General features: G+C 38.7%; 3 protein-coding genes across 3 annotated transcripts; 2 read left to right on the top strand and 1 right to left on the bottom strand.

The window, feature by feature from the left end:
- The first annotated feature begins 8773 nt into the window (after window positions 1-8773).
- Window positions 8774-11823, top strand: LOC118825438. Its single transcript, XM_036596026.1, has 5 exons — window positions 8774-8945; window positions 9345-9443; window positions 9818-9889; window positions 10926-11624; window positions 11761-11823. The coding sequence occupies exons 2-5, from the start codon at window positions 9345-9347 to the stop codon at window positions 11821-11823; spliced, it is 933 nt and encodes a 310-aa protein (XP_036451919.1). The 5' UTR covers window positions 8774-8945.
- LOC118826688 lies at window positions 11823-16190 on the top strand. The gene is made up of 3 exons (XM_036597719.1): window positions 11823-13187; window positions 13698-13802; window positions 15921-16190. Exon 1 carries the CDS (start codon window positions 11928-11930, stop codon window positions 12972-12974), a length of 1047 nt encoding a protein of 348 aa, XP_036453612.1. The 5' UTR covers window positions 11823-11927; the 3' UTR covers window positions 12975-13187; window positions 13698-13802; window positions 15921-16190.
- Window positions 16191-21181: 4991 nt separating this feature from the next.
- On the bottom strand, window positions 21182-24974 carry LOC118826689 (complement C1q-like protein 4). Its single transcript, XM_036597720.1, has 4 exons — window positions 24709-24974; window positions 24199-24276; window positions 23011-23145; window positions 21182-21786 (listed from the first exon to the last, which is right to left on the bottom strand). Exons 1-4 carry the CDS (start codon window positions 24878-24880, stop codon window positions 21509-21511), a joined length of 663 nt encoding a protein of 220 aa, XP_036453613.1. The 5' UTR covers window positions 24881-24974; the 3' UTR covers window positions 21182-21508.
- Window positions 24975-25320: the final 346 nt, after the last annotated feature.

Genomic DNA, 25320 nt, shown 5'->3' with positions numbered 1-25320 from the left:
TTTATTTATTTATTTTTTTTTAAATCAGCTAGTAATTGTGTGAATCTAGTGTTTTTCCTGCACTCCAGGGCTGAAATCTTTGCTGTTTTTGTTTAAAATCATTACCTTTCTGTCTCCAACCATTTTTCTAGAGCTGAAAGAACAAGAGCAATTAAATTCTGCATGTTGCAGTACTTTTGATTGGCTTTAATAAAACTTAAACCTCAGTCCTTAAACCTACAATTTTCTTTTTTCATAGAGAAGTGAAGAGTAGGAAAGTTTATTAAAGGGAACCCTGACTGTTCACACTTCTTGTAACAGTGTACATATCCAATACTGTTAAATTATGATATATAAGCCACAAGGAAATGTTTTATCATAAAAAGAATGACAAATAGGCAAAGTTCCTCTGTTACTAGGCCACCTTGTCACACTGTGATATCATGTGATTGCACTGAAATCAGTCCTGTGGTAAATAAGACAATCAAAAAGTTTGTCTCTTGAGTAGTGTCACATTTTAGCTAAAATGGGAAAGGCTGAACGATATAGAGTTAAATGAGAATATTAGCTTCCCGTTCCTCGTTTAGTGAACAAGAGAGAGAGCAACCATTTGATGTGGAAATACTAGTAGAGAAGTTTTATCTATTTTTAATAATAAAGTGTTTTGCTTGGTTCATTTAATGTAATTCAATAGTATTGAACGTGTCCCTCGTACTGGGGCCTCTATGTCTTAAAAGTCAGGGTTCCCTTTAAGAGCAGTATGAAAAAGTGAAATATATGTAAATAGCTAATGGTAAACCTCTATGTCAATCTGAACAGTAAAAGTCATTTCAAAAGTACTTATCCTGACCCTGAAGAAAACACTCCAAAGCCTGGTTGTGCTCTTTTTAAATGTTTTGGATGAAAACTGTGGATGTGGCAGTGATGGACAGTTCTGTTTTTGGAAGAGCATATGTTGCTTTTTGTGTGTGTTTTTGTGTTTTGTTTAAAATCTTTATTATCATTCTATTTCATCCAGTCAATATATGGACAGTTCCTTGAAGAGTTAAAAATGCCACGAAGAATCAGCCCACTGCAAGACGCCATACATCATGTGATCACAAAGACTGACAAGACGTCAAAGCTAGAGGTGAAGTACATCAATCCCTTGAAAGGTAGGTTTAATAAGTACCTGGACATGCTGTATCTGTATGATATATCATTGTTCTAAAATAAGTGTTTCTTCATTGTTCTCTTCAATTAACAGCCAATATGAACAAAAGGCAGTTACATTTTGTAAATGCTGCATGAAAAAACATATGCATCTATCAGAGCATGGAAGCCAGAGAAAAACCTGGGCAATTGTTTTTTTTTTTGCTAATTAAACATTAAAAATTATAAAGGAAAGAAAAATGTAATTGAAGCACAGTGACTTTAATTCAGTTGTTCCCATTTGAAAGAAAGTAGGATAACACCCCATAAATAAGCACTTCTGAAAAACCTAAGTTATAATGACTAGTTTAAATAGCAGGATTATCTAGAAATGACAAGTTTTTTTTTTTATTTCCAGAGGTATGAAGGTAATAATGTCAGAGGAGAATATGGCTGGATGGCTCCATACCAAACTACCAAACTTAGTGTTTAAGCCAATCCTAATTTAGCATTTCTAATACTATCCCACTAATGAGTGACAATAATAAAAGTAACAGTTTATATTTTGTCTATACATTGAAGCCTTTTCATGTATATTTGTTAAGAAACAATTCTGTTAAATGTGACTGAATTGCAAAATTAACATTACTCATTTAGATACATCTGGGATACTCTGTGTTAACTATAACCCCATTTACAAAAAAATTGGGACGCTGTGCAAAATGTAAATAAAAACAAAATGCAATGATGTGCAAATCATTTAAATCCTGTATTTCATTGAAAATAGTACAAAGACAACAAATCAAATGTTGAAACTAAGAAATTTTGTTTTTTGAAAAATATATGCGCATTTTGAATTTGATGCTAACAATACGTTCCAAAAAAGTTGGGACGGGGGCCTGTTTACCACTGTGCTTCATTACCTCTTCTTTAACAACACTCTGTAAGCATTTGGGAACTGAGGAGACGCTGCTGTAGTTTTGAAAGTGAAATGTTTTCCTTTTCTTGTTTGATACAGGATTTCAGCTGCTCATCAGTTCAGGGTCTCCTTTGTCATATTTTTTCATTTCATAATGTGGCAAATGTTCTCAGTGGTGACAGGTCTGGACTGCAGGCAGGCCAATTTAGCACCCAGACTCTTTTCATATGGAGCCATGCTGTTGTAATACATGCAGAATGTGGTTTGGCACTGTCCAGCTGAAATAATCAAGGCCTTCCCTGAAAAAGACGCCGTCTGAATGGCAGCATATGTTGCCAAAACGTATCGTTCAGCATTAATGGTGCCTTCACAGATGTGCACATCAAACCATGTGCACTAATGCCCCCCTTTACCATCATGAATACTTGCTTTTGAACTGTGCATTGACAATAAGCCAGGTCTTCTTGATTTCCAAAAAACAATTTCAAATGTTGACTTGTCAGACCACAGGACACTTTTCCACTTCCCCTCAGTCCATTTCAGTTTTCTTGGAAAGTGTTGTTGGCATCAAATTTGATATGGTCATATATTTTTAAAAAATCTATAAAATTTCAATATTTGATTTGTTATATTCGTACTATTTTCAAAGCAATATAGGGTTTAAATGGTTTGCACAGCGTTGCATTTTGTTTTTATTTACATTTTGCACTGCATTCCAACTTTTTTGGAAATGGGGTTGTAATTGTATTACTCACTGTTTCAGTATTTAATCACTCAGATTAATAGCGCTATTTAGTTGTTGTAGCAATTTGGTAATGTGATTCTTTATCATTTTTTTGCAGGACGTGGTGTCTTCTCCTTAGCTCAATTTTCCAAGAGTGATTTTGTGGTTGAGTACAGGGGGGATAGGATTGATTTTAGTGAAGCTCAACGAAGAAGAAAAATCTACCACCGTCTTTGTACTGTGTTCATGTTTGACTTCAAATGGAAGGGGAAAATGTGGTGGTAAGTGACTATATTTATGAATAGTTAAAACTAAGTTCACATTGTACAAGTGAAAGGATCTGTCCTGATGGAATGAAATAGAAAGGTTTTTCCTGAAATTTGACTTAAAAGGGGGTGTATTATTCTGTTCTGTTTTTTCTTTTTTCTTTAGTTTATTATGTAGCTTTTTGTGCATGTAAGCGTTCTGCAAGGTTACAAAGCTCACAGTTCACTCCAGAGGGAGAAACTCTCTCCCACAGAACCCACTTTTCTCAGCTGCCTGAAATGCATCATTGGAATTCCAGGCCTTTTCCTTTGTTACAATCTCATAACACAGTCCTTACTGCCCGCCTACCGGTGAGCTCAGCATGCCCTCACACAGCGCACAGCGGCTACTGAAGGCTTTCAACCACTCTGGTGGTTGTTCAATATAGTGAGCGAGCTGACCAATCAGAGCTCACTGGGCTCATTGGGAGGCAGGGCTTAAAGACACAGGAGCTCAAACAGAGCGTTTCAGGCACAGGGCAAACAGAGATGTACAGTATGAGAAAAATGTGTTTTTGGAACATTTAAAGCTGTAAAAATATTCGAGCAGACCACAAAAATAAAATTATGAACATTGAAAATAAGCATAATAGGTTCCCTGTAATCGATATTCACACATGTAGTCTGAGTGGTCAATAATTACTTAATGGTCTTTTTGGAATATGACTTTGTTTATATGTTGCTGAACTCTCACAAAACTGTGATCTCACTTCCTGTATGTCAGACAGGAACAGACATATACTTGTTATCCCTTCAGTTATCTTTTTCCTCTTTCTGTCTCTTTTGTAAAGTATTGATTCTGCCAAAGAAGATGGATCATTTGGGAGGTTGGTTAACGATGACCACAAGCACCCAAATTGCAGAATGAAGATGATTGAAGTAGATGGAAGGCCACATCTCTGCCTGTTTGCCATAGAAGACATAAAACAGGGAGATGAAATCACCTATGATTATGGAGGAAATGACTGGCCATGGCGAAAGAAGGTATATAAGTTTTTTTTTTTTAGGAATCTCTGGGAACTTCACAATTCGATTCGATTACGATTCAGAGGGCTGCGATGCAATTATAAAACGATTATCGATGCATCTTTTTTTTCTACATGTGATTTCTATTTTCTTACTGTCTGAGGACTTGGTAGTTTTAAAGCAAAGTATTTGTAATGATCCATAATGAATTTACTTAATATTTTCTATTAATAAAACAAATGGAAGTGATGTGGCAAGTGAACTAGAAGGCTCTGATTAACTGCTCTTGTTTGGAGACGCTGCTGCCACTCACCTACGATAAAATGCGCTGTTACGGTGTAATAAGATCTAGTGGTAATGGATGACCACGCAGTGCGTTACAGCCGTCCTACCCATTTAATTCAGTGTTTTATAACTTCGGTTTTGGTCTCATGTTTGATTTAAGTTGGAACGGGAAAGTTCAGCAAGAAGCCGGTGAGTGAAAAGCGACTTCAGCCTCGTAAAACAGCCGAAAGCTGAGAGACATTTTACAAGAAACTAAACTTTTGAGGAAAAGTTTTCTGGCGGAGTTGGAAGAAAAGCGGCGAAAAGCTGAAGCTTAAAGCAGAGTAGAGTAAGTCCGCGTTTTCGTTTATATTGTTTAGCCTAAACTAGGACATTATCACATACTGAACATTAAATGTTGTGGCTCCCAAGGTGGTTTGCTTTTTGTTGAAAGGACAAAATGGCTCTTCTTAACATTTGGGTTGTGACTCCTGATCTAACCTGGCTTTTAATGCAGACGCTGCCGGTCGGATTTCTCGCCCATCCATGTGTGTTTTTGTTATGTGCCGCCACAGACTGTCCAGGCGCTGCACTTACCCACTTCCAAGTTCAGCCCTTTGGGTTCCATCAACATTACGTTATAAATAAAATATTTAGAAAATCGATTTTTGACATTTATGAATTGATTCAGAATCGTCCACTTCTGCATCGCGATGCATCTAAGAATCGTTTTTTTCCCGCACCCCTATTATAAACTATAATTTTATGCTAGAAAAGGGCGCTATAATATGTAAGTATTGTTTAATGGATATTATGTATACATTTGCTTGATTTCTGTTGTCAAGTAAAAACCATAAGATTTTGATCAAATGTTCCTGAATGAGAAGGTTGGCTAAATGATTTTTCCCTTTTTCTAACAGATGTGATCTACTTCATGTTTGAAATAAAATAACATGGGTGCTATGGATACTTAAATTAAGTTTGTAATTAATTTGGCTAATGTACTGTATTTTTTACAGGTTAGGGACGACACAATTTCCAAGAGTAACGCCAAAGAGAGTCAGCCACCATCCCTGTCGGAACCTGTTCTATCTGTTCTATGTTCCTCAGCAAGTGATCAGGTCAGTTTCTTGCAGTCATTTACAAGTGTTTCTAAGGTATGAGAAAATCAAAGTGGAACATGAGCAAGGTTGAATTTCCAAACATTATATCTTGTCTGTTATGTTTGCTGTGTTTGATGACCTCAATGCAGATTTTGGTCAAATGAGTGTGAATAATATAGATTCTGCTCCCAGTTAGAACGGTATCCCCACAAGTCACATGGTCACAAAATGTGTTAAGGGTCCTCACAAAGAATGTTTAGACATTGATGTGTAGACCTTGAAGCACTTTGACTGAGGGTTGTAAGCAGTGAAGAAACACTACATTTACATATCTCAGGGCATGTTAGAGTTGTGAGAAGTTTCGCTTAATCACTTTTTTTACTGTTGTAACGGATGTCTTCTGCTTTATCTTTGGTCTAATATAATAGAAGTGTTGTGTGTATAGGATATCCCTCTTTGAATTGTTAGTTAATTTGCCAATGTACCATATTTGAACAGGTTAGGGAGGACACAGTTTCCAAGAGTAACACCAAAGAGAGACAGCCACCATCCCTGTCAGAACCTGTTCTATCTACTTGTTCCTCAGCAAGTGATCAGGTAAGCCTCTTTCGGTCATTAACAAGTGTTCCTTAGATCTGAAAATAGCCAACTTTGGATTTTGTAGCTTTACAATATATAGAATTAGAGAATTAAAGTGGAAAAGTATGTTTTGAGCAAGGTTTGAAGTTCCAAAACATTATATCTTGTCTGTTATGTTTGTTGTATTTGATGACCTCACGGAGTCCCCACGATGCAGATTTTGGTCAAATGAGTGTGAATAATATAGATTCTGCTCCCAGTTAGAACGGTATCCCCACAAGTCACATGGTCACAAAATGTGTTAAGGGTCCTCACAAAGAATGTTTAGACATTGATGTGTAGACCTTGAAGCACTTTGACTGAGGGTTGTAAGCAGTGAAGAAACACTACATTTACATATCTCAGGGCATGTTAGAGTTGTGAGAAGTTTCGCTTAATCACTTTTTTTACTGTTGTAACGGATGTCTTCTGCTTTATCTTTGGTCTAATATAATAGAAGTGTTGTGTGTATAGGAAATCCCTCTTTGAATTGTTAGTTAATTTGCCAATGTACCATATTTGAACAGGTTAGGGAGGACACAGTTTCCAAGAGTAACACCAAAGAGAGACAGCCACCATCCCTGTCAGAACCTGTTCTATCTACTTGTTCCTCAGCAAGTGATCAGGTAAGCCTCTTTCGGTCATTAACAAGTGTTCCTTAGATCTGAAAATAGCCAACTTTGGATTTTGTAGCTTTACAATATATAGAATTAGAGAATTAAAGTGGAAAAGTATGTTTTGAGCAAGGTTTGAAGTTCCAAAACATTATATCTTGTCTGTTATGTTTGTTGTATTTGATGACCTCACGGAGTCCCCACGATGCAGGTTTTGGTCAAATGAGTGTGAATGAGAGAGATGCTGGGAAAATACTCTCAGCTAGGACAGTGTCCCCACAAGTCACATGGTCACAAAATGTGTTAAGCGTCCTCACAAAGAATGTTTAGGCCTTTGTGTGTGTAAGCACTTTGACTGAGGGTTGTAAGCAGTGAGGAAACACTACATTTGCATATCTCAGGGCATGTTAGAGTTTTGAAAAGTTGTAACATGTCTTCTGCTTTGTTTCTTCCAATATGAAAGAAGTGTTATGTGTATAGGAAATCCCTCTTTGAATTGTTAGTTAATTTGTCAATGTACCATATTTGAACAGGTTAGGGAGGAAACAATTTCCAAGAGTAACACCAAAGAGAGACAGCCACCATCCCTGTCAGAACCTGTTCTATCTACTTGTTCCTCAGCAAGTGATCAGGTAAGCCTCTTTCGGTCATTCACAAGTGTTCCTTAGATCTGAAAATAGCCAACTTTGAATTTTGTAGTTTTGCAATATATAGAATTAGAGAATTAAAGTGGAAAAGTATGTTTTGAGCAAGGTTTGAAGTTCCAAAACATTATATCTTGTCTGTTATGTTTGTTGTATTTGATGACCTCACGGAGTCCCCATGATGCAGGTTTTGGTCAAATGAGTGTGAATGAGATAGATGCTGGGAAAATACTCTCAGCTAGGACAGTGTCCCCACAAGTCACATGGTCACAAAATGTGTTAAGGGTCCTCACAAAGAATGTTTAGGCCTTTGTGTGTGTAAGCACTTTGATTGAGGGTTGTAAGCAGTGAGGAAACACTACATTTGCATATCTCAGGGCATGTTAGAGTTTTGAAAAGTTGTAACGGTTGTCTTCTGCATTATCTTTGGTCTAATATAATAGAAGTGTCACGTATATAGGAAATCCCACTTTGAATTGCTTAATTAATTTGCCAATGTACCATATTTGAACAGGTTAGGCAGGACACAATTTCCAAGAGTAACACCAAAGAGAGACAGCCCCCATCCCTGTCAGAACCTGTTCTATCTACTTGTTCCTCAGCAAGTGATCAGGTAAGCCTCTTTCGGTCATTCACAAGTGTTGCTTAGTATTTGACGACCTCACGGAGTCCCCACGATGCAGGTTTTTGGTCAAATGAGTGTGAATGAGATAGAAAATCAAAGGGGAAAAGTATATCTTGAGCAGTGACAGTCACACGGTCACAAAATGTGTTGTGTCCTTACAAAGTATGTTTGACCTTGAATTCATTTTTTTTTGTAGTTTTTGTATTCACTGTAATTTAATTGAACTATTGATGTACCTGATTGACATAAGCTTGTCACAGTTATTACATAATCACTTAATTGAATTTATTAGACATGATTACAATTATATAACTTGTTAGATTTCACAGTCATTATGCTGCAACAAGCAGAATTTGAACTGGGTACATTGTGGTGAGGAAATAAATGCTCTTCATGAAATTATGAGGCTTATGAAAACAAAGTTATGACTTAGAGTCAGTAATGTTTGTTTTTGTTAACTATGTAGCTAGTTCTGTTTTTAGCATGTGTGCTGGCAAAATTAGTGGGTTTTTTTGCTCATATTTTGTCCTTTTGTGGAAAAACTCTACTCATAATTCTGTTCTTAACTTATTAATCTGTAGACAGTTGTGAGTATGTGTATGTGTACACAACAATAGTTTATCGTTTAGCTACTAAGAAAACATAGCTAACAAGCAAGATGGTTAATCAGCTAATTCAGCTACTTTTGGCTTGCATACAGTGAACAATTAAATCATTAATCACAATTATTTGTATGACAAATACTCATCAGCTAAAATTCTGTGATCATGACAGGCCAAGATTGACCACCTACTTTCTGAAAATCTGTTTAAAGTCTGGAGCTGAAGCCTTTTGCTTGTTCTCATTCTTGTCTAAAGGATAATATTCTTAAAGGGGTTGTTCAATTGCATAGCATCTCTTCACTTGTGTACCAACTCTTGTGATTTGTACAATTGTATCATATATTTACAGAGGACTAGGAAGGACACAATTGCAGAGAGCAGTGCTCAAGAGAACTGTCAGCCATTGCAGTCTCGACCCGCTCTGTCTGCTTGTTCCTCAGCAAGTGATAAGGTAAGTCTCTTGCGGTCATTCACAAGTGTTTGTTAGGCATGAAAATCGCCAACTCTGAATTTTGTACAAGTGCTTCTTAGGGCACAACACAGATTTTGCTTACATTAAGGTCATTTTCATACTTGTCAGCCTAAATTATATACTCAGTACTGAAACTGTATAGGATTTTGAGCGTACCCTGGGGTTTGCAAAGTATCTCTTATAATTAGCTCACATTTTATTTCCAAAATATATAATATATTACAGATGACAGAAGAGGATACAGTTTTGCTGTTTTGTCAAAGAGAATCTTCAGCCACTGTCTCAGTCAAGACTCCTTGCTACCTGTTCTACCTGTTCATGTTCAAGTCTCTTGTAGTCATGTCCATTTGAACTTTAAAATAAATTTGAACTATACAGATGAGAAATTCCAATCCTGAGAAGACTGCCTGGGTCACCCCTATGTCTCGTCAGTCAGAGCCTCTGAAGGATCACAGCAACGACAGCAGTTCTGGGCAGGTACATTTGTTTAAAGATTAAAAGCTTTCTGAAATTGTGGCCAGGACATGAGCTCAGTTGAAATTGACCTTTTGAATTACAAGGAATTTCTAATCACAGTATAACACACTAACAATTGAATATGGATGAACTTTCATACAATTTTTATTTTTGAGAAGACTTTAAAATGCTACAATGTAATATAGGCTCTCGTATCAATACAGCTTCCCAGTCTTGGTTAAATTGTGGATAGATTTAATACTTTATGGAATTATTTTTATGTTCAGCCTGTTATTAAATTTGTGCAACTACATTGTGAGCAGACTTCTTTTTTACATTGATTTAATTCTCCAACTCCCTCAACAATGTTGTATGTTTTTCTTCTTTTGTTGAAGAGTTCTTCATTAGAAGACACTGATGAAGAGGATGTGCATGTACCTAGATTAAGAAGGACTAGAAGTGTTATAGTAAGTGTTTCATATTCATTCCAAAGCAGATAAATTTCATTAGCATATTAATTCATAGCTTAAAAATTCAATGAATTTATGGGCATGTGCCGGTATAATGTATATTAAAGACGCACAGTAACATTATTGTGAACTTCAAAACGTTAAAACAGCTGCAGGCCATAGACACAGAACAGCCATTCTTTAACAAACTCTTACTGCCACTGCAGTGTGGTGCTGTGAGCATGTGTTAAGGCCATTACACACCAAACAGGATGAGAAAAAAATGCAAAATATTCAAATGTAGTGTTGGCAAATTATTATTATTATTTTTTTTTTATTTCACCTAATTTTTTGCTCTGTGGAAAAAAAGAGAGTATATGCTCTTTACAGAAAGAGGCAAGAGTTTTGACCTTTAGTTGTCTTAATATGGTATCTCAATGGAATGTATGTCTGGGTATTGACTAAGGGCCATTCCATATCTCTAATTTTCATTTTCTTTAGACTGCAGTAGGCTTGATTTTATATTTTCAATTGTTCTGTTGCTGTTTGATCAAACTGAACATCAGGTTTACTTCTGAACTGGTTGGGCTGATATCCTCCTTTGAAATTCTCAAATACACCACTGAATTCCCTTTTGCCAAAGCCTCTTTCAGTGATGCCAAGTCATGCCCCTAATTTGACACTAGAATCACTGAGATTGAACATGGGTATGACGTTCATTCTGCAGAATGTAGTGATTATTTTGCTAGACATCCTAGACCTTCCATAATTTGTACATCAGGTAGTATGGCACAAAACATAGAAACAAATTCACAGCCCTTTTCAGAATGATACATTTATATTCTTGTAAAATTCTTCTTTGTATATATAATGTTGAAATCCCAATTCAGTGGTCATTTGTGTTTCAGTAGTCCATGAAAAAGTAAATATTCAGAAAATCATGCAGGGGACAAATACTTGTCATATAGATTTGGTTTATGAATTTGTCTTGTAATTTCTGATGCTTACTGGCTTGGCATTTCAAAAATGACTAAATTATCATATTGATTTTTAGATGAGAGGGTTTGTTCCTGAAGATTCAGATGAGCTGTTTGATTCTACTCCAGATAGTGGAAAGGAGTACATCCCTAACTCTAGAGATGAAAGGAACGAAAGTAGTTCAGAGAGTAGTACCTCCCTAAAACCAGTGAAACGGAGCCATCTGTCTTCCACAGATGAAGCTATCCCCTCTAATCTTGTCCCTCATAGCACATCTTCAGGTGTCATGGGTGTTACAGAGAGAAGCAACCTTGAAGTTATGGATCTAAATAAATGGCCCAGCAAAAGTCCTCCAGTGATAGAGAGTGATGGAGTCTGCAGCAATTCTGAGCTTGTGCAACAAGAAGGGGCAGTAGTAGTCAATGCAGTCAGAAGAAAATGTGATGGTCGTAGAGCATATGACAAGAAACATTACTGTCTGTTTTGTTTGAAACCTTTTAGCAAGATGGCAAGACATCTGCAGTATGTCCATTCCAGTGAAAAAGAAGTGGCTATAGCATGCAGTTTTCCAAAGGGTTCTAAACAGAGAAAAATGCATTTGGATAATTTACGTCACAGAGGGAACTTCGTCCATAATGCTTCTGTAATTAAAACGGGCAAGGGTGAACTGGTTCCATGCAAACGACCACCAAAGAAAGCACAAGGCACTGATTTTATGCATTGTGCATATTGCCAAGGGTTATTCACCAGGAACGTTCTTTGGCGACACGTGAAGGTCTGTAAACTAGGCCCTGAAGATTATACTCCAAAACCTGGGAAAAACCGTGTCCAGTCTCTCTGTTCATTTACACAGCCTGTACCTTCACACATAAGCAAAGCACTGTGGAAGACTTTAAGCCTCATGAATGCAGATGAAATCACAGCTGCTGTCAGAAATGATAGCTGCATCATTCAGCTGGGGGAACATTTGTTGAACAAAGGTGGATCAACTGCAAAGAATGAGGCATGCTTACGACAGAAGTTGCGAGAACTAGGAAAACTACTGATCACTGGCAGAAAAGTTGCATCTCTGAAGACAATGGAAGATTTTATACATCCTCAAAACTACATGAAGATGGTTCAAGCTGTCAGACATACATGTGGATATGATAGTGAAGCCAACACATACAAAACTCCTTCTCTGGCAAAGAAACTTGGAATAAGCCTGATGAAGCTCAGCAAACTCGTGAAAGCTCAAGCTTTGATTGCGAAAGACCACTGCTTGGCACAGAAGCTCAGTAACTTCCAAGAAATACATAAAGAACGGTGGTGTGAACTGATCTCAGCAACAGCAGCACGAAATCTTGAGGAGTCAAAGTGGAATGCCCCCACAGTGTTGCCTTTTACAGAAGATGTGCAAAAACTTCATGCATTTCTCAATAAAATGCAGGATGAATTGATCAAGCAGTTATCAGCAGAGCCCACATCAAAATACTGGTCTGATCTTGCAAAGGTCGCTTTGACTCAGATCATGCTCTTTAACCGTCGTAGAGAGGGAGAGGTATCGTGTATGCTCCTATCCGCTTTCTTATCCAGGGACACCAGTGATCCACATGATGACATAGATTGGGCCCTCTCCGAAGTTGAGAAAAAACTCTGCAGGCACTTCTCCAGAATTGTGATCAGAGGAAAAAGAGGACGTCCAGTTCCTATTCTGCTGACCCCTAAAATGCTGAATGCAGTAGAGTTGCTTGTGAAGAACAGGGAGACTTGTGGAGTGCTGAAAGACAATGTTTATCTCTTTGCTCGGCCATCAGCAATGTCACATTACAGAGGCTCAGATTGTATCCGCAGCTTTGCAAAGTCTTGTAATGCAAATAGTCCTGATGCACTGACATCCACAAAACTGCGAAAACATGCTGCCACTCTTTCTACAGTTCTAAACTTGAAGGACACAGACATGGATCAGTTAGCAAACTTCCTGGGACATGACATCAGAATTCATAGGGAGTTCTATCGCCTTCCTGAAAAGACCCTCCAACTTGCAAAAGTCAGCAAAGTTCTTATGGCATTAGAACAAGGGAGACTTGGAGACTTCAAGGGCAAGAATTTGGATGAGATCAGTATTGACCCAAATGGTATATAACAGTCTTTGTGTTTTTTATTTTTATTATCCAGTCAATTATTCACTCATTCACAATGACACAACAGTACAGATGTTTTAATGTTGTGATCTACAAGTCTTATTAATTTACTTTTTGTCAATACATTGTTCTTTTTGCAGAGGAGATGGAGCTAATTGATGATGATGATGAAAGAAGAAGTGAGGAAGAGGATGAAAAATATGAAGAACTTGGAGGTATTTTCATCATCAGGGGAAAATGGCATGGTATTTCATTAGACTAGTTGAGTAGTTGTTCTTCTTGATTTTCCAAAAAATGTAACTTAATTGCAGTATATACTTGATTTGTATAGGTAATAAATATGAATAAAATGTAATAGGTTCAGTCATTATGCAAACTATGAAAACATTCCAGAAATACTGGCCCCAAGGGTGTTCAGCTCTGGTTCTGGAGAGCTGGTGTCCAGAACAGTTTGATAATCCCCCTACTCAAACATATCTTAAACCTGGAAATTAACAGATGTGTTCAATCAGGAGTGTTTGAGCAGAAAAAAATGACCAAACTGTCCTAGACATCAGCCCTCCAAGACAGAGCTGAACACCCCTGCCTTACTCAGATAATTGCTGAAAGCTCTAAGATTTGATAATTGTAGTCATTTTATAAATAAACACAGAGATTACACTTACTGTTAAACATATTTTAGGATTTAAATGTAATGCTGATAATGTTAAAACGTTCACCGGAAGCAATGCAGGAGGAGTCACCAGAAGCAACCCGAGTAACACCACTTGACACTGCACTTATGTCCCTGCCAGAGAAGAAGAATTCACCTCAGATACCTTCTGTTAAAGGTAACAGAGAGGCTAATTCTGCTTCTCTCAATGTGTTTGCCACAAAGCACAAAACAAGTTTTAATTTGTAGTAGACTTAGGCCATGTAAAGAAAATTGTTGCATTGGCACAGGTCAGTGTCACTGCTATGACAAGTAAAATGAAACAGTTGGTAGGAAAGCTATGCTGAAAAACTACTACAGTAGCAGGCTTTTGTTTGTGTGCCTCTAAGATTGAAATATGATCAGTTATCTCTGTTATTCAGAAATCACTCAGAAGTGAAAGACTTTTTAGAACTGCAGTGTGAATAAGCAGGGATAAACTGCTGTAGGCTTAATAGGTTGGTTCCTGTGACACAGAACCTGAATTCAAAACTGGCTGTTTTTGCAGCATAGTTTCCATATATTATGGAGCCCCGGAGGGGACGGAGGTTAAAAAGTAATTAATTCAAGAGAACGTTTTGCAGTTCTTACACGTTTTCTTTAATTCGTGGTCACGATTTCTTAAATTGTTCCCTCGCTTTCTTTAATCGTGGTCATGTTTTATTTTTAACTGAACGCACGTTATTTGTTTTTTTCGTGCACAAACAAAGTACATGTAGTAGATACAGGCCGCTAACAGCTCCCTGAGACTGTCTGATGGCTTTTAATGTGTTAGATTGATGAGATTATGAACAGAGATGCTCATCAGGTCTGAGTTTGAATTGGGAGGTTATGAGGAAAGTGTAGTTCTCCTTCACAGCAAACGGCCCACAGTGTTTCTGCTCCCGCGTGAAGCTGCGGTGTTAGAGACCATCACACAATTGCAGGACGAAATGATCAGCGTTTAAACATCCTCACATTAATATATCTACATCTAATCCATAGATCTGTTAAACTCTCTCGCCATTTGACCTCATCCCACATTAATGTTTCTGTGTGTTTAATTTGAGTTTGTTGAAATGTTGACGCTGATCATTTCTTAATGTAATTGTGTGATGGTCTCTAACATCACACAATTTTGACGCGGGAGCAGAAACAGCGCTAAGCGGCTGCGCTGCGTCTACATCTCTGTTAAACAATATCATTAGAAAGTGCAGTTCAGTGAAGATTGTGGTTGTAGTCTTCCTTCATTTCACCACCAAACTGCAGCTGCACTGACAAATCTGAGGGCCATTTGCTGTGAAGAGGAGCTGCAGTTTCCTCATAAGACCTGATGAGCATTTCTGTCCATTATCTCATCAATCTAACACATCAAAACCTGTCAGACAGTCTCAGGGAGCTGTTAGTCACTTCTGCACAGGACAAATAACACGACGTGTATCTACTACATTGATTTTGCGCACAAATTAAAAAAAAACAACGTATGTTTACTTAAAAATAAAACATGATCACGATTAAAAGAAAAAGAGAGAATGAATTAGAAAATCGTGATCAATAATTAAAAAAAAAACACCCATAAAATAAAGAAAACATGCACGATTAAAAGAAAACGAGGGAACAATTTAAGAAATCGTGATTACGAATAAAAGAAAACGTGCATACAAATGGCAAAAGCTCACTCAAATTAAGTGTGTGTGTGTCTGTGTGTATATATATATATAAATTTTTTTGTTTTGTTTTGTTTTTTTTTTACCCTCCGTCCCTTCCGGGGCTCCGTAATATACAGAAACTTAGACAGCGTTTACATATTAATTCAAAATCCATTATTTTCATATGGGTTCTTTAAAACATTTAATATCTAGCGAGTGATGGTCCTGTGGTGTCAAGCAACATTTGAGCTACAGTCAGTAATTGTACACCTATACAATGCATCTGTTTAGTATGATTACTGAAAAAATGGCCAATCAGTGTTAATACAGGGTACTAAACTGGCAGATCCTTTTAAGCCAAAAAATGTCAGAAAATTCATTTTTAACACTCCTAGTATCCTTTGTTCTGTTGCTGTTGTTTGTCTTATTAACTTTTGTGAGTGATGATTATCAGCGTCTCTTATGCTTGCATCTGAACTTCTGAATACCAGTGTAACGTTCACACAAATTAATTTTCATTATTTCTTAAGAGAGTTCAACAACATGATTGAAGCAGTTGAACAAATTCCCTATTTGCTTAATCACTGTACTGCATTTTCTTTATATTAATATTTATTTCTCATATTTAGGTAAAACATCTGCACAGAAAAGAAGAAAAGCTTGGGAAGTGACAGAGATCCAGGCTGTGGAAAGACACCTGAAAAACTTTATCACTTCATGCCGTGTCCCAGGGAAGGCAGCCTGTGAGAAGTGCATAAGAGCTGAGTCTTCAGCACTTAAAAACAGAGATTGGCAGAGTGTTAAATTCTATGTTCACAATCGCATTGTGGCTTACAAGAGAGATGTAAGCCACAAAGTGTAATTTTTTTTTCTTCTGAAAAAGATGTAAATACACCAATTCTGACCACCTCTTTGTTTCTACGCTCATTGTCCATTTTATCAGCTCCACTTACTATATAGGTGCACTTTGTAGTTCTACAGTTACAGACTGTAGTCCATCTGTTTCTCTGATACTTTGTTAGCCCCCTTTTACCCTGTTCTTCAGTGGTCAGGACCCCCATGGACCCTCAGAGCAGGTACTGTTTGGGTGGTGGATCATTCTCAGCACTGCAGTAACACTGACGTGGTGGTGGTGTGTTAGTGTGTGTTGTGCTGGTCTGAGTGGATCAGACACAGCAGTGCTGCTGGAGTTTTTAAACACCTCAGTGTCGCTGCTGGACTGAGAATAGTCCACCAAACAAAAATATCCAGCCGACAGCCTCCTGTGACCACTGATGAAGGGCTAGAGGATGGCCAACACAAACTGTGAAGCAGCAGATGAGCTATCGTCTCTGACTATAGCTCTGCACTGCTGTGTCCGATCCACTTGTACCAGCACAACACATACTAACACACCACCACCACGACAGTGTTACTGCAGTGCTGAGAATGACCCACCACCCAAATAGTACCTGCTCTGTGAGGGTCAATGGGGGTCCTGACCACTGAAGAACAGGGTAAAAGGGGGCTAACAAAGTATCAGAGAAACAGATGGACTACAGTCTGTAACTGTAGAACTACAGAGTGCACCTATATAGTAAGTGGAGCTGATAAGTGAAGGGTATATGGGCATACAGTAGTTCTTTGTCCAGTGAAGCTAAAAACTGCTTATCTGCTTAAGTTTATCACAGTGCTATAGACTAGTATTGTGTTCTGTGACTACAAAAACAATTATTTGACCGGAATAAAAAAGGAGTAATTTGTTACACCAAGATTGCTGTCTTGTGTATGCACTTAAAGAAACTACAAATATTTTGAGTTACATTTGTAATTAGAGTTTAATGTTTTTAAATGTCCCCCTGATGTTCTGTAACCAACTGCTCTGTGTGTATGCAAATTAGGTCCCAAGTATGGTCCCCATTATGTTATAGTAATCACCGAATTTCTGTGTTATGCAAATTTAGTCTCAAGTCCCCATTTGGCAGGATCATAACACACTGGTAAACTTACTTGGTTAAATCAAAAATCTGAGATGATCTTTGTGTTTCCTGATTTTAATTATACTTGCATGATTTTTTTCATGTCTGTAGGACCATGGGAAAGTGGTGTCCCCGAATAGCATGTCCCTGACTAGTGTCCCCCCGAAGAGATAATTACAAGAATGTGTGTGTGTGTGTGTGTGTGTGTGTGTGTGTGTGTGTGCGTGTCTCGTTTGTCTTGGCTGTGTTCCAGCTGAGTGACTGGCTCCAAGAATGAATAATTACATGTAAAAATATATGAGCCTCTTCAGAGGCTGTTTTATTGATTTTGTTAAACTTATGAGCCTTTTCTTTGGGGGACATTTTTGGATCTGATAAAACTTATGAGCCTCAGAAAAGAGGACTTTTTGAATTGGGTAAATTGTATGAGCCCCCAAGAAGGACGTTTATGATTTTGGAGAGAAGTGGAGAGACCAGTGAGGATGTTTGTGTGTATGGGTAAAGAAAAATTTAATAAGTATTCAAGGTGTTATTAGAGTGAAAACTTGGTGTTTAAAGGAGGAAAACATTTGTTGTAGATAAAAATGACCTAAGTGTTGGCAGATAAGGGGTGTGAATCATATTGAATTGCTTATTGTGTTAAAAACACCTAGTGGGTTCATTTGATACTTAATTCTGATCAGAACCATTAAGTGCGAAATGTCAATCTTATGCATTATCGTGGCTGTTATATCAGCAGCAATCAGCAGAGGATAAGGTGATGGCTCTGTCAGTGCATCTGTTTAGACCTAGACATAATTGTTCTTGGTTGGGAGAGTTATCATATGTGAATTTACTTGATCAGCATGAAAATATGATAACAGCGATCCCTGATCCGTTGGAAGTGAAATCTCTGGGGGCTAAAGTTTTTGTTCAGATGATACTCATAATGGGCCTGGAAAGTTTATGGGAATATCAGACTGTAACAACTATACTATGGACTTGGGCGAGCATAAACATAAGGCTATGGATGACTTGTATAAAGTGACTTTTCAGGTACCACATCACAAACTGAGTAGAACTTTGATGGTGCGGAACTAAAAGTTGCCTGGAAATGTGACTATAGGGAATGTTAAGGATATTTGGTGGGTTTGTGGTGATAAGGCATATATATTTCTACCGTATGGGTGGATAGGATGCTGTTATATGGCGATGTTGAAGCTTCCGTATGAGGTTTTTACTGTCCAGAAAGGAAAAGTTTCTGATGAGGTTCAATCTGATGCTATTTCTGGAAGTGGGAAGAAAAGGGAACTAGCACAATTTCATAATCTGGAGTCCTATCATTGGAGGATAAGCCTAGGAGAGAAGTGGGGTATAGGATTATTTCCATGGTATGGTGTGACATTTTCGGCAGATCACATTGATAATATGACCTACACCCTACAGGGTTTTGCAAATGAGACTATAAGAGGTTTTGAGTACTTGTCAAATACTCAAAAGAGTCCCAGACTGATGCTGCTGAAACATGATATGGCTCTTGATTATCTTTTGGCCAAACAAGGGGGCCTATGTGTGGCTCTGAGCTTGACTGGTGATGCCTGTTATACTTTGATTCCTGATAGTTCTGACAATATACTAGTGTCATAGATGCATTGAAGCATATAAAGGATGCGTTTGGCCCATCGGAAGGAGCTGGATGGTCTGCGAATGCTTGGCTGCAGGAGAAATTAGACCGTTGGGAGCAGTGTTGGGTCAGATTATGGTAGCAGTTCTTATATCACTGAGTGTGATTTTCTGTTTCTGTACGTTGTTGTTGACCTTTGTGAAGGCTATGATATTGAGATGGGTTGGAGTTGTGATGCCTGGAGATCAAGTTCAGATGCCATTACTACATAGGACTGACACAGACGATGACAAAGACGTGGTGATAGAAGGTGAACTGATGGAGAAATATCCATTTTGAATATCTATTCTTAGTATTTAGTGGTCCCTTACTACAGAGTGGGATGAATGCAGGGGGAAATGAAAAGGTGATTTATAACTTGGAATAATGTGCAAGTATGATACTGTGAATTTCACATTTATTTATAAGGTGTTAATCTGTATTTGATGTTTTAATTTGCATCTGTTGTTTTTGCAGAAGATACTGGTTGGTGGTTTTCTTTTCTTTCCTTCAAGAACGATGTTGGGGGAAGACCACTGCAAGGGTGGTTGGATCTTCAGGGACCCCGATGTGCATGGACAATAAGACTGGACGGAAGGACATTGAATAAGGACACTGTGATACAATGCCCAGAGTCAACACATCATCGACACTACACTGAGAGTCGACGCTGCTGAGGAGCTGCAGTGTGATTCATTTTTATGTCTTCATATATATTTGCATAGTATTGGATTTTAGTATATTATATGGTAAGGGGTGATATTGATAGAGGACATTTATAAGGAAGTGATAATCTTAGTAAGTCATACTAGTTGGATTAAGTGTTTGAGTTGTTTACTGCATGAGTAGTACTTAAATTTATAACACTTTCTTTGGGTTTTAATTGATTGAAGACTGATGTTTTCTGTTATGTAAGAACTTTGGGACCTCAGATGTTTTTTTCTGTTTTCGGTGCTGAGGGATATTGGTGTTAGGCAGGGAAAGGTCCATTGGAAGGTCCGATGGGTCGACCAGCCTGAATGTGGACATTGTTTTGATTTTCTTTTCTGAGGTTTCCATATGTATTTGCTTAAGTCAAATCCCTACACGACACGAAAATTCCTCCTTTTTAAATTGGGCTGGAGTTCTCTATGTGGTCACCTAAGGCAGAGGGACCGTGAGAGAATTTTTCCTGTCTAGATTGTTTGATGGACATTTCAGGAAAGATAGCTGCCTGACAGGTTTTTCGCTCTCACACAAGGGTTCTTTGAGTGTTCGTGGTTCTATGGAATTATTTTCTTTAAAAAAGAACCCTTGAAGAATCATTGTTTTACAGGTGTGTACCCTCTTAGAAAAGATGGTTCTTCAAGGGTTCTTTAGTAAAGGGAATGGTTTTATTCAGAATCCATATAGACCCATTTTGTGCTTAAATGGTTCTCTGCATTGGGAATGTGGGCTCCAGATAACACAAAAATGTTCTGCTACTATTATGATTCAAGCTTGTAACCATTGCAGAACCTTTTTGGTGCTATGTAGAACCATCTACAGTACATTCTCCATCAAACTGAAGAACGCTTTCATCATGCAAAGGATTCTTTGAGTGTTCATGGTTCTATATAGAACCATTTTCTTTACTAAAGAACCCTTGAAGAATCATCATTGTAACTACCCTCTTAAAAAAAAAGATGATTCTTCAAAGGTTCTTAAGTAAAAGGAAAGGTTTTATTCAGAACCACGAATCTGCATGGAGAATGTGTTGTATAGGGCTTTAATCCAAAAAAGGTTCTGCTACCAATATGATTCAAGCTGGACTATTTTGCCTCACAGCGCCCTGCATGTATCCCTCCGCCATGAATGGAGTTTAAGTTCTCTAAACTATCATAAAACAGTGTCTCAGTCATCAGGCAGTGAATTCATAACCATTTCATGTAGGAACTTTCTGTGAGGGAGCTTTTAGAGGTGGACGTCTGGTTCCTATCACCACCACTGTGAACAGTTCTGACTCTAAGTTTATCTAGAACAGAGCGTTTCACACCAAACCACTCTGAACCACTCTGTTTACGTCTTAACTGGAATTCTCTTTTAAAGAACATGACTTAAAGGGGAATACCACAGGCTTTTTAAAATTTCTGCAAACGTGCAGGTGAGTGATGACCAGAATGCAATGTGCAGGAAATAGAGGTGTGTTGTGCCTAATTGTGACTTTGGCATTTTTTTAAGAATTACTTAACGGATATTTGGTTGATTGTGCGTGAAAATAAATAAAGGCCTTGGTGGATATCAGTATTTAAAAACAAAACTAATACAGAGAAACAGTAAATTAAAACATTTAATATGCAGCAGAAGCTTTACTGAGCATTAAAACATAAGCACTTCGTTTTAGATGCGACTTCTTGTTTTGAGTGTATTATTTCTTTCCAGACTTCTCATTATACGACTTAACAAGTGCCCAAACAAAGATTTCAGAATAATCTGGACTATTTGATTGTCCACGCACAAGACAGGATTGGAACAAAGGCCTTTGACTATCAAGCATAGCAAAGCAAACAATTCATTGCTTCTATTGCAGATTAACAGTCGACAGAGCTGCTATTTCCCTGTGAAACCATTCCAGCTGACCGGCTGCAGCGCCTCTTGGTCACAGAGGGAAAAGCAGGTGGCCGCTGAAGGAGCTGTGGTGGTGTACACTGTTGTCATATATGCGTGCAGAAGGGTAGAGGCGCACGTCTAGAGTATCTCCTTTCTCCAGCTGCAGAGTGACTCCGTTTGAAGTGCTGTAAAAACCGCTGCCTTGGTCCGCGTGGGTGGAAAAGATGTGCTGGTTATTTTTAAACAAGCCTGCGGTCACAGCAGAACCATTTGCCTTAGAAAAGACCCTGAATACGTAGACTCCCTTCAGAGGCGCCGTGAAAATTCCTGCATCGAAACAAAATGAGACAAAATACGATTCTACTCATCAAAGCTGATCAGCCGACACACTTAAAGACGTGTTTTCGTGCTCTTGGGTAATCAGGTGATGGAGAAACTCCAGGGGGCCGTATTACAGAAAAGCCTTAAGTCTGAGATCATACCTTCATCCGAGCTTTGACTTGTGAGGTTTCTTTAAGAACTCAGACTCGATCTCCACCGCCCCTCTGATTACCTTCGTGTGTTAATGTTGATGATGAAATATTACAGTGATGGTGGTGAATAATGAGGAGACGGAGCTGAACGTGTGTCTGTTTATTAGGAGGAGTAACGTTAGCGCGCTCGGCTAAAGCGTTTGGGAAATGGAGACTGAAACTGTGGAGCAGTGACTCTGATAAACAGCAGGGGGCGCTGACACAATATTCTTAACTCAGTTTATCACGCTTTAGTTTTATTTGTCGTATAGTAACGGTAGCTAATGTTCGCTGTCTGACTGACTAACTTGATTACGTGTTTTGTTTCAGCTGTGCATGTATGGTCGGTTGCTAGGTAACAGACACGACAGTTGATTGTCGACTTCAATTGAGCAAGTTAAGATTTCCTAACTTGAGATAAGAAAAGATGCTGTAAGACTCTTAAATTAAGATCAGATTTGTTTCTGTGATTCGAATTTGTGAGAAATCTTATCTTGCCCTGTCAGATCTTATGGTAAGACAAAAAGAGAGGAAGTTTCTGTAATACGGCCCCTGGTCTACATGAGTCAGACAGTAATCGGATTTCTGCTGTACAACTGGCCAATAAACTCACAGAATAAGAATAAGAGATGCAAACGTAACGTAAAACTCATTCAGCCTCTTTATCTGACTTCCTAATCAGATTTACAGACCTTAATCTGATCTAAGAAATCAGAGTGAGAGTTTACATTCACTGAGAAATCTGATTACTGAGCTCAAATTCGGCCTCTTTATCACACTCAATATCTCAAACCACATAATCAGGTCTATTAGAGATTACAGAACAGCTCCACACGCTGAGGTGCTGTGGATGTCTTGGCTGATCTATTTGGTGATTAGAAGGGAAAGTAATTAGATTTTTGCACCTTCTAAATCTTTTCCTTAAACTTAGGATGCATAGATGAATCTCACGAGACCTTTATTTTAACGTTAATATCGGGTAAGTTCCTGTAGTTGGATTACAAATACCTGGTTAAATACCTTCATACTGGGAACATACCTGTATTTTGATCATAGGCTCCTCCGATGTTTGTAAAAACATATTTATAGACCAGCGTTTTGAGGGTGTCGAAGGGTCCAAGAGAACTGGATGTTGTAGAATCGACCAGAAATGCAGAAAATGCCACCTTAAAGTCTAGAAGCGACAAATTGATCAATTAGAGTCAGAAAGGCCTTCAGTGTGAACAGAGAAAGAACATTCAGTGGCCTGGAAAATGTTACATAAATGTTAATGGCTGTTTAAAACTTACAGAGCAAAAACATGAATAAAAAGCGTAACGTGGCTGAAAAATGATACGGCAATATTCTGTGTAATGATTCTCATTAAATAGAGTTTATTTCTGTCCTCACAGTGTTACGTCACTCTCGCTCATTTTCTCTCACAGTGAACTGGTCTGTTCTCCGTTCTGTTAGCCCAATGTGGTGAATTAAAGCAGGGTTTCTCAACCTGTGGGTTGTGGACCACCAGTGGGCTGTGAAGCACCCTCTAGTGGTCCGTGGGCCTGTACTTAGGGGGAGGCAGTGGTTCGTAGTGGGCCGGTGAGAACATCGCAGTCACAGGTTAATTAAACGTCATCAGTTTGAGACGACGCAGCCGCGGACGCAGCGCAGACAGTTAGCCAGAGACGGAGAGGTTTCTCAGGGTGTTTCTCCTGCCTTGTTCGGTGCAGACCGATCAAATGTTTTTCTTTAGTTCACGCCGTTCTGAAGTGAGTGAACACTCCACCCGTATTCAGGTCTGCATCAAACGGTTTAACTGGGCCGGCAAAACCAGCAGGTCTCGGGCCGCTTCCAACCGAACTCTGTTCAGCTCACACGCCATAATGCCCCTTCGGAATTTGATGCAAGCAACACATTTCAGAAAAGCTGGGACAGGGGCAACAATAGAATAATAAAGTTGTGTAATGCTGGAAAAACACCTGGTGGAACATCTGACTACTAATTAGGTTTAACGAGCAACAGAAGAGCATCTCAGAGAGGCTGAGTCTTTCAGAAGTAAAGATGGGATGCTGATCTGGTGTGGCAGCCTGGGTACCTTTGGGTACAGAGAGAGAGAGAGGGACGAGCGGCAGCAGTGACAGTGCAAAGAGCTGGAAAGTATCCCAGCATCCCTCATGAGCCTGGGGTAACAAATGAAAAGAAGCCCTGCTCTTTAACTTTAACTGCCCAGAAATTGACTTCACATTACCTTCGTTGTCCAGTTTGTCCACTCTGACCTTCATCTCACTCGTGCTACCACGCAAGACTTCAAGCGCTGTTGCCTGCTCTACAAGGAAGGACGGTCAGTCAGTCAGATACGGCAGCTGGACATCTCCAGAAAAGATTCAGCCCAGGCAGCAAAAACAGAGGAATTATAAAATCTGGACTCTACCTACTCATATAAAGCCTTTTTTACTATTCTTAACATTTTAGGTAAATAGTAAATATATGAAAGAGATTTTTTTATGCATTAGATGTACAAATGTCTCCTTGTGCTTTTTATTTTTGGTCTTCAGATTAAAATCTGTAACGTTATGAAAACACTCAATCATGCATTTTTTCCATTTGTAACTGTCACTGTGTCACTAGTGTGCACCTTTGATCCCCTGTTCAGAGGTAAAGCCCCCCAAATGTTGCCATTTCTAATTTAAGCCCTGAATTAAAGTAGCAAACACTTTTCACGCCCTACATTTCCACCACCAAATCCCTGACAGCCTACCTGCTTTCTCTCTCCTGAGCTCCTTTATTTCGTTCTCCATGGCTTTCAGCTTTTCCTCCATGGTCCTGAGTTTCCCCAGCTCCGCAACAATGTCCACAGTCGGTGACATGAGGTCCTGAGCCTGTGTGCTCCATGCAGAGATCCACAATGAGACAAAATACACAAACCTCATGATTAGAATTCTGCTGGTACGATTACCACACCAAGACTGACTTCTTTCTGTTGGACTGATGAACAGGAGGGTCCTTTTAACTGACCAGAAGACCTTAAACTGCACATGCTCAGTTTGGATGTTTGCAGGAGGCAAAGGTCAGGGGAGTGGGCAGAGCCCAGTGTCATCCTCAGATGCTCCGCCCACAGACCATATACTGTATCTTTTCCTTTAATAACAACTGTTTTGAACATTTGTTTGTCCTACAGTGTCCAAATATGACCAGAATATCTAGGTGGCGCCAACTTTCTCACAGATGATCCCGCAATAATAACAGATATACATCATATCACAGAGCAGATAAACAGTACATGTTACAATTAACGATCAGTGTGAATATCAATATCAGTCACTGTGCTGGATGGCGCTCAGTGATGGCATTAAATGTTCATAGTGTTTTT

This window comes from Colossoma macropomum, unplaced genomic scaffold (genome assembly GCF_904425465.1).
Source record: "Colossoma macropomum unplaced genomic scaffold, Colossoma_macropomum, whole genome shotgun sequence".
Classification (NCBI taxonomy): Eukaryota; Metazoa; Chordata; class Actinopteri; order Characiformes; family Serrasalmidae; genus Colossoma; species Colossoma macropomum.
Note: the sequence above shows the minus strand (reverse complement) of the source record. Positions and strands in the feature narration are given on the sequence as shown.

What these genes read in the sequence shown, in the direction of transcription:
- LOC118825438 (XM_036596026.1), top strand. Translation starts at nt 9,345, where the DNA reads ATGAGAAATTCCAATCCTGAGAAGACTGCCTGGGTCACCCCTATGTCT. An exon ending in GAAGGACTAGAAGTGTTATA is followed by an intron (nt 9,890 to 10,925) that starts GTAAGTGTTTCA and finishes ATTGATTTTTAG; the next exon opens with ATGAGAGGGTTTGTTCCTGA. An exon ending in TTCTTTGGCGACACGTGAAG is followed by an intron (nt 11,625 to 11,760) that starts GTCTGTAAACTA and finishes TCATGAATGCAG; the next exon opens with ATGAAATCACAGCTGCTGTC.
- LOC118826688 (XM_036597719.1), top strand. Translation starts at nt 11,928, where the DNA reads ATGGAAGATTTTATACATCCTCAAAACTACATGAAGATGGTTCAAGCT.
- LOC118826689 (XM_036597720.1), bottom strand. Translation starts at nt 24,880, where the DNA reads ATGAGGTTTGTGTATTTTGTCTCATTGTGGATCTCTGCATGGAGCACA. An exon ending in GCTCAGGAGAGAGAAAGCAG is followed by an intron (nt 24,277 to 24,708) that starts GTAGGCTGTCAG and finishes CCTTCCTTGTAG; the next exon opens with AGCAGGCAACAGCGCTTGAA. An exon ending in GGACAAACTGGACAACGAAG is followed by an intron (nt 23,146 to 24,198) that starts GTAATGTGAAGT and finishes TGTCGCTTCTAG; the next exon opens with ACTTTAAGGTGGCATTTTCT.